The sequence below is a fragment of the Salvelinus fontinalis genome, chromosome 25 (assembly GCF_029448725.1).
Source record: "Salvelinus fontinalis isolate EN_2023a chromosome 25, ASM2944872v1, whole genome shotgun sequence".
NCBI lineage: Eukaryota > Metazoa > Chordata > Actinopteri > Salmoniformes > Salmonidae > Salvelinus > Salvelinus fontinalis.
Genome location: NC_074689.1, coordinates 6391272 through 6403830, shown reverse-complemented (window position 1 = coordinate 6403830; position 12559 = coordinate 6391272). Strand labels below are relative to the sequence as shown.

General features: G+C 43.2%; 1 protein-coding gene across 3 annotated transcripts in view; it reads left to right on the top strand.

The window, feature by feature from the left end:
- Window positions 1–12559, top strand: part of LOC129822808 (phenylalanine--tRNA ligase, mitochondrial-like) — a 134604-nt gene that overhangs the window by 26597 nt on the left and 95448 nt on the right. For all 3 annotated transcript variants that reach the window (XM_055881232.1, XM_055881233.1, XM_055881231.1), the window contains 3 exons: window positions 10623–11288; window positions 11593–11755; window positions 11990–12121. In XM_055881232.1, the coding sequence (XP_055737207.1) occupies window positions 10641–11288; window positions 11593–11755; window positions 11990–12121 (943 nt within the window). In that variant the 5' untranslated portion in view covers window positions 10623–10640. The remainder of the gene's footprint in view (window positions 1–10622; window positions 11289–11592; window positions 11756–11989; window positions 12122–12559) is intronic.

Here is a 12559-nt window from a genome sequence, read left to right as displayed (position 1 = left end):
GGTTGTCATTTTCTTTTAAGGTATCTTTACTTTTACTCAAGTATTACAATTGGGTACTTTTTCCACTGCTGATATGGCCTATCATAAATGCAAATTAGGCGTCAAAACATATTGAGCCATTCAAGCTCATGTCCAATAAACCATAAAGAGAGCTATAGTGTATCATGTGTGTTTTGAAAGACACAAAAAACAGAGAATAGGTTGCCAGTCGGCCCGCGAATCATACTACGTTTCACACACAGCCTGCCTATAGGTGCCGATAGGTGATAAGCAAGAGGGCCTGTAATAACATTTTGACTGCTTTCATCTTAACCAAAGACCAATAAAAAAGGATGTTTCACTCTAGGTTTAAAAATATATATAATAATGTATACCTTTTATTTCAACAAGGAACACAGACTGAGACCAAGGTCTCTTTTACAGCTGGGCCCTGCGTATACATGTTTACACATACAGTTTAGGTACAATGATTTAAAAAACTAAACAAGACAAACTAAACAATCACAGATAATACAAAAAAATATATAAAAAAATACAACAGATTTCATTTACACATGTTATTTTACTAACAGCACAATAACTTGCATTACCCAAACCAGTTACAACCAATACAAAAATAAAAATGCTCCAATAAATATTTAAAATGAGCAAGGGGGACAAGAGTCTCAAGTTTAAGTTTAGTCTGCAGGCTATTCCATAGGCAGGGAGCGTAACAGGAAAAGGCAGCCATACCCAACTCTGTGGAAACCGCATGGGCCTCAAGTGTAATTGTTGTCTCTGCTCAGCCGATGTCGCAATGTTGTAGTGTGATAGTCTAGTCCATTTGTTTATTCCATCATCATGCCTTCCATAGAATAAAATTATAGTCCCAAAAGGTGAAGAATATCCAAATCAAGTACCTGTTTTTGAACGTCATCCTCCTCCTTTATGCTGGCAAACCTGCCAACCACTTTGTCAATGTCTCCCGCTCAATACAAAGCAAAGTGAGGTTGGAAAGTCGGGCCTCATTCATCATGCATGCACACAAATAGCTCTTGATGAGCTTCAGCCAGGCTAAAACTTTGCTTGGCACTGCTGACGGGAATGGTTTTGTAGATTCTATGGAGAATTGTCAGATTTGGATATGCTCGGTGCATGTCGTTAGCAGTGATGAATGGTAGGACTGCAGCAGTGTTGAGATCCGTGGCTAACTCTGAATACATTGTGCAGAAAGAGAGGAAAGCACCCACAACTTCCTCAGGCTTGGAAATGTGAAAGCTCAAGCATATTCCTTTCTGCATCATGTTGCTCAAAGCGCTTTGGGTTGAGCACAGAGAACAGTTGGGCCATTTCTCTGAAGTCGGAAAATCGAATCTCAAACTGCCACACAACAACATCAGGTTTTTGCCTGCTCTTTCCATGATAGACTAATCAGGTGAATTCAGTTGAAAGCTATGATCCCTTATTGATGTTACTTGTTAAATCCACTTCAATCCATGTAGATGAAGGGTAGATGACCGGTTCAATAAGGATTTTTTTGGTCTTGAGACTATTGAGACATGGATTGTGTATGTGTGCCATTCAGAGGGTAAATAGGCAAGACAAAAGATTTAAAAGCCGTTTAATGGGGTATGGTACGTAGTAGGTGCCAGGCGCACCGGTTTGAGTGTGACAAGAACTCCAACGCTGCTGGGTTTTTCACACTCAACTTCAAAGCACCTTCTGTTTTCCGGAATTGGGTCGTCCTCTGCGTCCTCATCATGAAACCTCTTCCTCTTGCGCGCTCTCTCTGCAAACTCAGTTGTTGCGTTATTTTGTTAGCCCATCTCTCTTTCGCAGTGTTCTCCAACTTGTCTTAGGCCTCATCTGTGCGTGTCTGTATAATCTCAGCCATGCAGGTGTCAATTGAATCCTTTTGCAGATAGTTAGAAAGGATGTACGTATTCTTTAGTAAACTGTTCCAAAACAACCAACATAAATGTAAACTGAAATGTACTCATTTTTTTTATAGAGAAGGCCATTGACTTCAGAGGCCGTCTTTTGGTGTCGTATGGTTATGGTGCTTTACTCAACGCAGGGCTTCAAGGATCGCTGGCACACTCTGCATAACCACTTCAGTGGCCTGTTCCCTGGAGGTCCACTTTGTGTCCGATAGGCTCTTCAGCTTGAGAATGGCTCTCTCCAGCTGCATAATTTCCTCTTCCTCCACAAGTATTTTAAAACTTGGGAGGCTAGAAGATAAAAAGCAGTACAGGGTCTCCATTCACAGGAGGTTGGTGGCATCTTAATTGAGGAGGACAAGCGTGTGGTAATTGCTGGAGCGGAATAAGTGGAATGGTATCAAATACATCAAGGACATTCAGATACTTGTCCCGAAGCCTCTTCTACGTTGTCTTGGCTGTGTGCTTAGGGTCATTGTCCTGTTGGAAGCGGAACCTTCGCCCCAGTCTGAGGTCCTGAGTGCTCTGGAGCAGGTTTTCATCAAAGATCTCTCTGTACTTTGCTCCATTCATCTTTATCTCGATCCTGACTAGTCTCCCAGTCCCTGCCGCTGAAAAACATCCCCACAGCATGATGTTGCCACCGCCATGCTTCACCGTTTGGGTGGTGCCAGGTTTCCTCCAGATGTGAAGCTTGGCATTCAGGCCAAAGAGTTCAATCTTGGTTTCATCAGACCATAGAATCTTGTTTCTCATGGTCTGGGTCCTTTAGGGGCCTTTTGGCAAACTCCAAGTGGGCTGTTATGTGCCTTTTACTGAGGAGTAGCTTCCGTCTGTCCACTCTACCATAAAGGCCTGATTGGTGGTGTGCTGCAGAGATGGTTGTCCTTCTGGAAGTTTCTACTGTCTGAACAGATGAACTCTAGAGCTCTATCAGAGTGACCATCGAGTTCTTGGTCACCTCCCTGACCAATGCCCTTCTCCCCCGATTGCTCAGTTTGGCCTGGCGGCCAACTCTTGGAAGAGCCTTGGTGGTTCCAATCTTCTTCCATTGAAGAATGAAGGCCACTGTGTTCTTGGGGACCCTCAATGCTGCAAAAATGTTTTGGTACCCTTCCCCAGATCTGTGCCTTGACACAATCCTATGTTGGAGCTCTACGGACAATTCCTTCGAACTGATGGCTTGGTTTTAGCTCTGACATGCACTGTCAACTGTTGGACCTTTATATAGACGGGAGGGTGCCTTTCCAAATCATATCAAAACAACTCCAAGTTGTAGAAACATCTCAAGGATGATCAATAGGAACAGGATGCACCTGAGCTCAATTTCAAGTCTCATAGCAAAGGTCCTGAAATACTTATGTATATAAGGTATTTATGTTAACATTTTTAATACATTTGCAAAAATTTCCAAAAAACTGTTTTCGCTTTTTCATTATGGGGCACTGTGTAGATTGCTGAGGAAATGTTTTGATTTAATCAATTTTAGAATAAGGCTGTAATGTAACAAAATGTTAAATAAGTTATAGTGTTAAATGTTTTTCCTTTAGCTTTTTTTAACATCATAGTTGACATGTTTTACTTTAAAAAAATTATATGGGACATTCAAATTCACATACATTATATGGGACTTGCAAATTCATGACATTTCCCTCTGTGTAGAAATTTGATGCACAGCGCACACAACACACCCAGCCATGTATGGGAAGCGGGACAGACAACAGACTGTCAAACCAGCAGTTTCCCTGTCATCGCTCACGTTGTGTTTGACAGACGCCTATCCTATCAAGTGATCACTAGAAGATGCATATCGTTAATTCTAGAAGGAGGGGGATTATTTTAAATCTTTTTTTCTGACTAGTGAATTGAAAGTACCCTCGTTAATCGAAGTGATAAAGTACATGGCGGAAAATGGACTGGCATTTACGGGAATCGATGGCGTGTGTGTGCGTGTGTGTGTGTGTGTCACAATTTGAGATGTGAGAGCCGTCAAGCAAACACATACAGTACCAGTCAAAAGTTTGGACACACCTACTCATTCAGGGTTTTTTCTTTATTTTACTATTTTCTACATTGTAGAATAATAGTGAAGACATCAAAACTATGAAATATCACACATGGGTGTTAAAGAAATGTTATATTTTAGATTATTCAAAGTAGCCACCCTTTGCCTTGATGACAGCTTTGCACACTCTTGGCATTCTCTTAACCAGCTTCACCTGCTGAGCACTTGTTGGCTGCTTTTCCTTCGCTCTGCAGTCCAACTTATCCCAAACCATCTCAGTTGGGTTGAGGTCGGGTGATTGTGGAGGCCAGGTCATCTGTTGTGGAGGCCAGGTCACTCCATCAATCTCTTTCTTGGTCAAATAGCCCTTACACAGCCTGGAGGTGTGTTTTGGGTCATTATCCTGTTGAAAAACAAAGGATAGTCCCACTAAGCGCAAACTAGATGGGATGGCGTATCGCTGTGGTAGCCATGCTGATTGAATGTGCCTTGAATTCTAAATAAATCACTGACAGTGTCACCAGCAAAGCACCCCCACGCAATCACACTTCCTCCTCCATGCTTCACAGTGGGAACTACACATGCAGAGATCATCCGTTTACCTACTCTGTGTCTCGCAAAGACACGGCAGGTGGAACCAAAAATCTCAAATTTGGACTCATCAGACCAAAGGACAGATTTCCACAGGTCTAATGTCCATTGCTCATGTTTCTTGGCCCAAGCAAATGGTTTCTATGCAGAACTTTGACCACGAAGGCCTGATTCACTTCTCTGAACAGTTGATGTTGAGATGTGTCTGTTACTTGAAATCTGGGAAGCATTTATTTGGGCTTCAATTTCAGAGTTTTTTTCTTTTATCCCAGCCCCCGTCCCTTCAAGAGGCCTTTTGGTAGGCAATCATTATAAATAAGAATTTGTTCTTAACTGACTTTCCTAGGTAAATAAAAAAGTAATAATGTATCCTCTGCAGCAGGGGTAATTCTGGGTTTTCCTTTCCTGTGGCGGTCCTCATGAGAGTCAGTTTCATCATAGCGCTTGATGGTTTTTGTAACTGCACTTGAAAAAACTTTCAAAGTTGTTCTTTTTCCAGGGTGACTGACCTGAATGTCTTAAAGTAATAATGGACTGTTGTTTCTCTTTGCTTATTTGAGCTGTTCTTGCCATAATATGGACTTGCTCTTTTACCAAATAAGGCTATCTTCTGTATACCAACCCTACCTTGTCACATCAGAAATGATTGGCTCAAATGCATTAAGAAGGAAAGAAATTACACAAATGAATTTTAAACAAGGCACACCTGTTAATTTAAATGCATTCCAGGTAATTACCTCATGAAGCTGGTTGAGAGAATGCCAAGTGTGTGCAAAGCCGTCATCAAGACAAAGGGTGGCTACTTTGAAGAATCTCAAATACAAAATATATTTGTATTTAACACTTTTTTGGGGGGGTTACTTCATGATTCCATACAGTATGTGCTATTTCATAGTTTTGATGTCTTCACTATAATTCTACAATGTAGAAAATAGTAAAAAATAAAAACCCTTGAATGAGTAGGTGTGTCTAAACTTTTGACATGTACTGTATGTACACACACACAAAAACATCCTATTGGCATGTATACCTACCTAGTCTATAGACACCCAACGCATGAATAAATCAAGCATTTTTAGCATTTGTTTGCTCATCGATCAAACAAATATATGAGAAAGAGTAGCGGGGGAAAAAAGGGATTATTTTCTTTGTTTTGATTGCTGTCACAGAACTCATATGTTACACACTGACAGGCTATGGTACTGTACAAGCGGCAGCAAAGTCCTTTAATTCATTCTTGCAATGAGAAAGTTAGTGTATTTAAGGCTTGATCTGCGAGGTTCTGGGACTAAGCTATTTTAGGTCTTATTCAAAGCTCTGTAGGGAGATGTGATGTGAATCAAGTGGTGCCCCTCACCATGAATTATGCAGTGTTTGTGGACTTTCTTCTGCTTCCCTGCTCTCCTCCTCCCGCACTGTCTCCCCTCTCTCTCTCTCTTTATTTCACTCTCACACACTTTTTCCTTCTCACACATCCCTCCTTCCCCCGACACACATTGACACGGTGTCTCTCACACACACTGACTCCTCCCCTCCTCACCCTCTCTCTATCTCTCTCTCCCTCTGACACGGCTGAATACTGACTAGATTTATAGATGTGCTACGTGGGGGTTGGAATCAGAAGCTGGTAATGTGCTGTGTGGACGAGGCGACTCATTCTCTCCCTACCATTAATCAAAAGAAGGGGAGGCTGACTGACGAGTAGATCATTTATTTCATGGGCCCCCATTGAGACTTTGTGTGTGTGTGTGTGTGTGTGTGTGTGTGTGTGTGTGTGTGTGTTTTGATGGAGTTTATTTGTGTGTTATTAGTGAATTATGCATATTTGTGGGACTCACCTTGTAAAACCTACGACTTGTAAAACACAAGCCTTAACTGGCTAAAACTTTCCGGATTAAGAACCGTAATCCACTTTGCTGCAATGCCCCTGCAATGCAACATCCTTTGTCCTTAGTCTCTCATTATTTATGTGTGTGTGTGTGTGTGTGTGTGTGTGTGTGTGTGTGTGTGCTTGCATGTCTATTTCACCATATTGTGCCAGCGAGAGGAAGGTGTAAGAAAAAACTCAGTTCTCCTCTTCTCAGCTCATGAAAAATAGCCCGGGAAAGGGCAAATATTTGAGCGTCGCCAATAGAGCTGCACTGTTAGCCCAGAAATACATACAACTCAATCCTCCCAGGTGCTTCGATGCAGTCTTCTCTGCTGAAGCAAACCTGCCTGGCAAATGTTCACAAGGGGAAAGAACGAGCAAGAGAAAGGAAGAGCGACACAGGGTTTATTTTTAAATTAATTTGTTCTCGTATAAATCACTGCTTGTCCATTATTATAGCTGTGCTCATACATTTTAGGTGACGTGTATATTTTAGACGAGATCGCATTGTGTCGGCATCTAGCCTCTTGCCAGGGTGTTCAACCTTTAATGTGTTTGCCTCACGTAACCTCAAACACAGAGACAAGACAGTGTTTAATGTAGAAAGCCATAATGTTCATTTGAGCACCAATCCAATCCCACATGAATACATTCTGTCCAGCGTTGGTTGATCTCCCCTCGGTTTTCTTCTTCTTTGGCCTTCGAAACTAAATTCTCAACCCTCTAGGCATTTTCGGTTGTAGTATGGTTGGGCGTAGGTTTTATATCAGGCCAATTGAAGGATTGCACAAGTTTTCAAAATGTTCTTTAGACGTTGCCCTACTATAATTTCAAGACAAATTGGTGATATAGGTCAAATCCACAAACACTGAGACCAGATTTTTCACTTTAAAATGTACAGGTAGCTGCCAAAATAAAGGAAAAACCAACATAAAGTCTCTTTAATAGGACAGTGGGCCACCACGAGCCAGAACAGCTTCAATGCGCCATGGAATATATTCTACAAGTGTCTGGAACACTTGGCGGGATGTATTTGTATGTATTATGGATCCCCATTAGCTGCTGCCAAGACAGCAGCTACTCTTCCTGGGGTCCAGCAAAATGAAGGCAGTTCTACATTTTTAAAAAAACCTTACATTACATTCACAACAGATTTCACAACATATCTGGCCCCTACTCAGGCCCCTACTCTACTACCACATATCTACAACACACAATCCATGTGTGTGTGTGTATAGTGTCTATGTTATCGTGTGTTTGTATGCATGTGTCTGTGCCTATGTTTGTGTTGCTTCACAGTCCCCGCTGTTCCATAAGGTTTATTTATTTGTTTTTAAATCAAATGTTACTGCTTGCATGAGGTACTTGCTGTGGAATAGAGTTCCATGTAGTCATGGCTCTATGTAGTACTGTGCGCCTCCCATAGTCTGTTCTGGACTTGGGGACTGTGAAGAGACCTCTGGTGGCATGTCTTGTGGGGTATGGATGGGTGTCCGAGCTGTGTGCTAGTAACTCACAGACAGCTTGGCGCATTCAACATGTCAATACCTCTCACAAATACAAGTAGTGATGAAGTCAATCTCTCCTCCACTGTGTGCCAGATGACTGACCAGTAGTCCAGGTGTGACATAACTAAGGCCTTTAGGACCTGTCTTGTTGATAGTGCTGTTAAGAATGCAGACATGCGCTTTGTTTTGGACAGACTTCTCCCCATCCTAGCTGCTGTCGTATCAATATGTTTTGACCATGACAGTTTACGATCCAGGGCTACTCCAACAGTTTAGTCTCCTCAACTTGCCCAATTTCCACATTTGTAATACATCATATTTAGTTGAGATTTAGGGTTTAGTGAACGATTTTTCCCAAATACAATGCTTTTAGTTTTTGAAATATTAAAGATGAACTTATTCCTTGCCACCCATTCTGAAACTAACTGCAGCACTTTAAGTGTTGCAGTCATTTCAGTCGCTATGGTAGCTGACGTGCATAGTGTTGAGTCATCCGCATACATAGACACACTGGCACACTTTACTCAAAGCCAGTGGGATGTCGTTAGTAAAGATTGAAAAAAGTAAGGGGCCTTGACAGTTGAATGGGTTATTCCTGATTCTTACCTGGATTTTCTGGAGAGGCTTCCATTAATGAACACCCTCTGTGTTCTGTTAGTAAGGTAACTCTTTATCCACAATATAATAGGGGGTGTAAAGCCATAACACATCAGTTTTTGCAGCAGCGGACTATTATCGATAATGTCAAAAGCCACACTGAAGTATTACAAATATTGTGGGGGTTGTTTTGTATCATCAATTTCTCTCAGCCAATAATCAGTCATTTGTAAGTGCTGTGCTTGTTGAATGTCCTTCCCTATAGGCGTGCTGAAAGTCTGTTATTGATTTGTTTACTGTAAAATAGCATTGTATCTGAACAGACACAATTTTTTCCAAAAATGGCTATTTGAGCCAGTAAACAGCTTTACTATCCTTAGGTAGGGGAATAACTTTTGCTTCCCTCCAGGCCTGAGGGCACACACTTTCGAGTAGGCTTAAATTTAAGATTTGGCAAATAGGAGTGGCAATATCGTCTGCTATTATCCTCAGTAATTTTCCATCCAAGTTTTCAGACCCCGGTGGCTTGTCATTGTTGATAGAAAGCAATAATTTGTTCACCTCTTCGACACTTAAAATTATAATGCTTGTCTTTCATAATTTGGTGAGATATACTTGGATGGGTAGTGTCAACGTGTGTTGCTGGCATGTCATGCCTAAGTTTGCTAATCTTGCCAATGAAATCAATTATTAAAGTAGTTGGCAAAATCCGTGGGTTTTGTGATGAATGAGCCTTCTGATTCAATGAATGATGGAGCGGCCTCTTCGCGACTGTCTTGGTGTGTTTGGACCATGATAGTTTAGTGATGTGGACACGAAAGATCTTGAGTCTCGACACCGCTCAACTACTGGCCCGTCAAATGTTTTCCTATAGTCCACGATCAGCTCCATTGTCTTGCTCACATTGAGGGAGAGATTGTTGTCCTAATAAAATAAACTTGATTTGATTTGTCCTGACACCACACTGCCAGGTTTCTGACCTCCTCCCTAAAGGCTGTCTCATCGTTGTCGGTGATCAGGTCTACTATCTCATCAGCAAACTTAATGATGGTTTTGGAGTCATGCTTGGCCACGCAATCGTGGGTGAACAGGGAGTACAGGAGTGGACTACGCACCCCAACCCCAGTGTTGAGGATCAACGTGGTAGATGTGTTACCACTTGGGGGCGGCCCGTCAGTAAGTCCAGGATCCAGTTGCAGAGGGAGGTGTTTAGTCCCAGGGTCCTTAGCTTAGTGATGAGCTTTGTGGGCACTATGGTGTTGAACGCTGAGTTGTAGTCAATGAACAGCATTCTCACATAGGTATTCCTTTTGTCCAGGTGGGAATGGGCAGTTTGGATTGCGATTGAGATCGCGTCATCTGTGGATCTGTTGGGGCAGTATGCAAATTGGAATGGGTCTAGGGTTTCCAGCGTAATGCTGTTGTGAGCCATGACCAGCCTTTCAAAGCACGTCATGGCTACCGACGTGAGTGCTACGGGGCGGTAATCATTTAGGCAGGTTACCTTCTCACTCTTTGGCTCAGGGACTATGGTGGTCTGTTTGAAACATGTAGATATTACAGACACAGTCAGGGAGAGGTTGAAAATGTCAGTGAAGACACTTGCCAGTTGGTCCATGCATGCCATCTAGCACCACAGCTTTATAGGTCTTGTTCACATCAGCTACGGAGAGTGTGATCACACAGTCGTCCGGAACAGTTGGTGCTCTTATGCATGCTTTAATGTTGCTCGCTTCGAAGTGAGCATAAAAGGCATTTATCTCATCTGATAGGCTTACATCACTGGGCAGCTCGTGGCTGGGTTTCCCTTTTGTAGTCCAAAATAGTTTGCAAGCCCTGCCACATCCTGCGAGCATCAGCCAGTGTAGTAGGATTCAATCTTAATCCTGTATTGACGCTTTGCCTGTTTGATGGTTCATCTGAGGGAAAAGCGGGACTTCTTATAAGCGTCCAGATTAGTGTCCCACTCCTTGAACGTGGCAGCTCTAGCCTTTAGTTCAATGCGGATGTTTGTAACCATTTTGTTTTTGTTTAACATACATTTTAAATCGAAAAATCAGAGTCCCTGTGTCACTTTGTTGCTATGGAATTGAAAGGCCGCCAGAACTGACAAATGTCCCTGTCTTCTATAGGTCCATGGAGCAGGTACCATGAAGCTTCACTGCAGGATCCTTCCCCTCTTCCTCCCTATCCTCAAGCCCCTAGCACGTCATAGGCCGCTCTGCTGCCTCCCAGCCAATGGCAGGCCAACCACAGCCCCCAGACTCTTCCCCTCCTCCCGTCACCTGACCACTGATGTCCCCTCCTCCCAGCCCCTGGTTGGCCAAGATACAACGGTCAAAGTTATGGGCTACTCCTACCCTCGTGATGACTTTACCAACGTGACCAGCAAGATCCTGGCCAAGGTGGGCTGCAACCTGCACAACCAAGCCCACCATCCTCTCTGGCTCATCAAAGAGCGAATCAAAGCCCACTTCTACCGTGCCTACATCATGCGCTCTGGCAACCCGCTTTTCTCGGTCCATGACAACCTCAGTCCGGTGGTGACGACGGAGCAGAACTTTGACAGCCTGCTCATCCCGCCCGACCACCCCAGCCGGAAGCGAGGCGACAACTACTACCTCAACCGGGGCACCATGCTGCGAGCTCACACCTCCGCCCACCAGAGGGAGCTGGTGTGCTCGGGGCTGGACGCCTTCCTGCTGGCGGGTGACGTGTACCGAAGGGACGAGATCGACGCCAGCCACTACCCCGTGTTCCATCAGATGGAGGGTGTACGCCTCTTCTCCAACCACGAGGTCAGTATAAATGGTTGTGTAGTTAAAGTACTGATACATTCAAACTAAACTCAACACTGCCATGAGAAGCTCCAGTGTTATTGATTAGCTTCTAATCCTAACCACAAGGTCAAGGCATTCTCTGTAGTGTCACAACAAGGTCAAAGAGTAGGACTCACAAAGTAGGATGAATACGAATGGCCCTTGTTACACAGCGGCAAGATCTACTGTTTTATCTTTTTAAATATGCTGTGTTGAGTGCTGTAAAGACATTGATAAGTCATCTTAGATTCACATACAGTAACTCACCTTTTTTACCCCCAAGTTGTTTGCCAAGGTGTCGAGTGGAGAGGACCTGTCTCTCTTTGAGAGCGGGGGGCACCGGACCCCTCAGAAGCAGGAGACACACACTCTGGAGGCGGTTAAGCTTGTGGAGTTTGATCTGAAACAGACCCTCGACCGTATGGTCAGACACCTGTTTGGAGAAGGTAAACAACATTCCAAGTTCAAGTTTGTTGATAGGGACATCTTACCTTCCGATGGGTCTTGAGAAAGAGAGAAGAAATGCAATTAATATTCTCCAATAGTCCTTTAAGGCCAGTGGTCTCTAGAAAGACAGGACGTTTTTTGATACTTTTGGGATCATTCCCTCGCCTTTTGTCTCAACCTGTCCTTTCTTCTCCTCCATCTACCTTCATATTCTCCTCTCTTCTCTGTGCCAGAGCTGGAGATCCGCTGGGTAGAGTGTTACTTCCCCTTTACCCATCCCTCCTTCGAGATGGAGGTGCGTTTCCAGGAGGACTGGCTGGAGGTGTTGGGCTGTGGAGTAATGGAGCAGGAGCTGGTGCACTCTGGTAAGCACTTCTGTTGAGAGACACACACACACGTAAACACTCACACACGTAAACACTCACACACGAACGCATGAACACAGACACACCCTCATTCACTCTTCCAAACACACATGCACTTACTATATACATGAACACAAACATGCTTTCACAAGAAAATGCACTTTCATAGACATACACACTTGGGCAAATACAAACTTATGCTTGCATACACTTACTCTGTCTCACACATACAAATACAGTGCATTCGGAAAGTATTCAGACCCCTTCCCTTTTTCCACATTTTGTTACGTTACAGCCTTATTCTAAAATGGATTAAATTGTTATTTTTCCCTCCACAATCTATACCAATACACCATAATGACAAAGCCAATACACGTTTTTAGACATTTTTGCAAATGTATTGAAAATAAAAAACAGAAATACCTTATTTACATACAG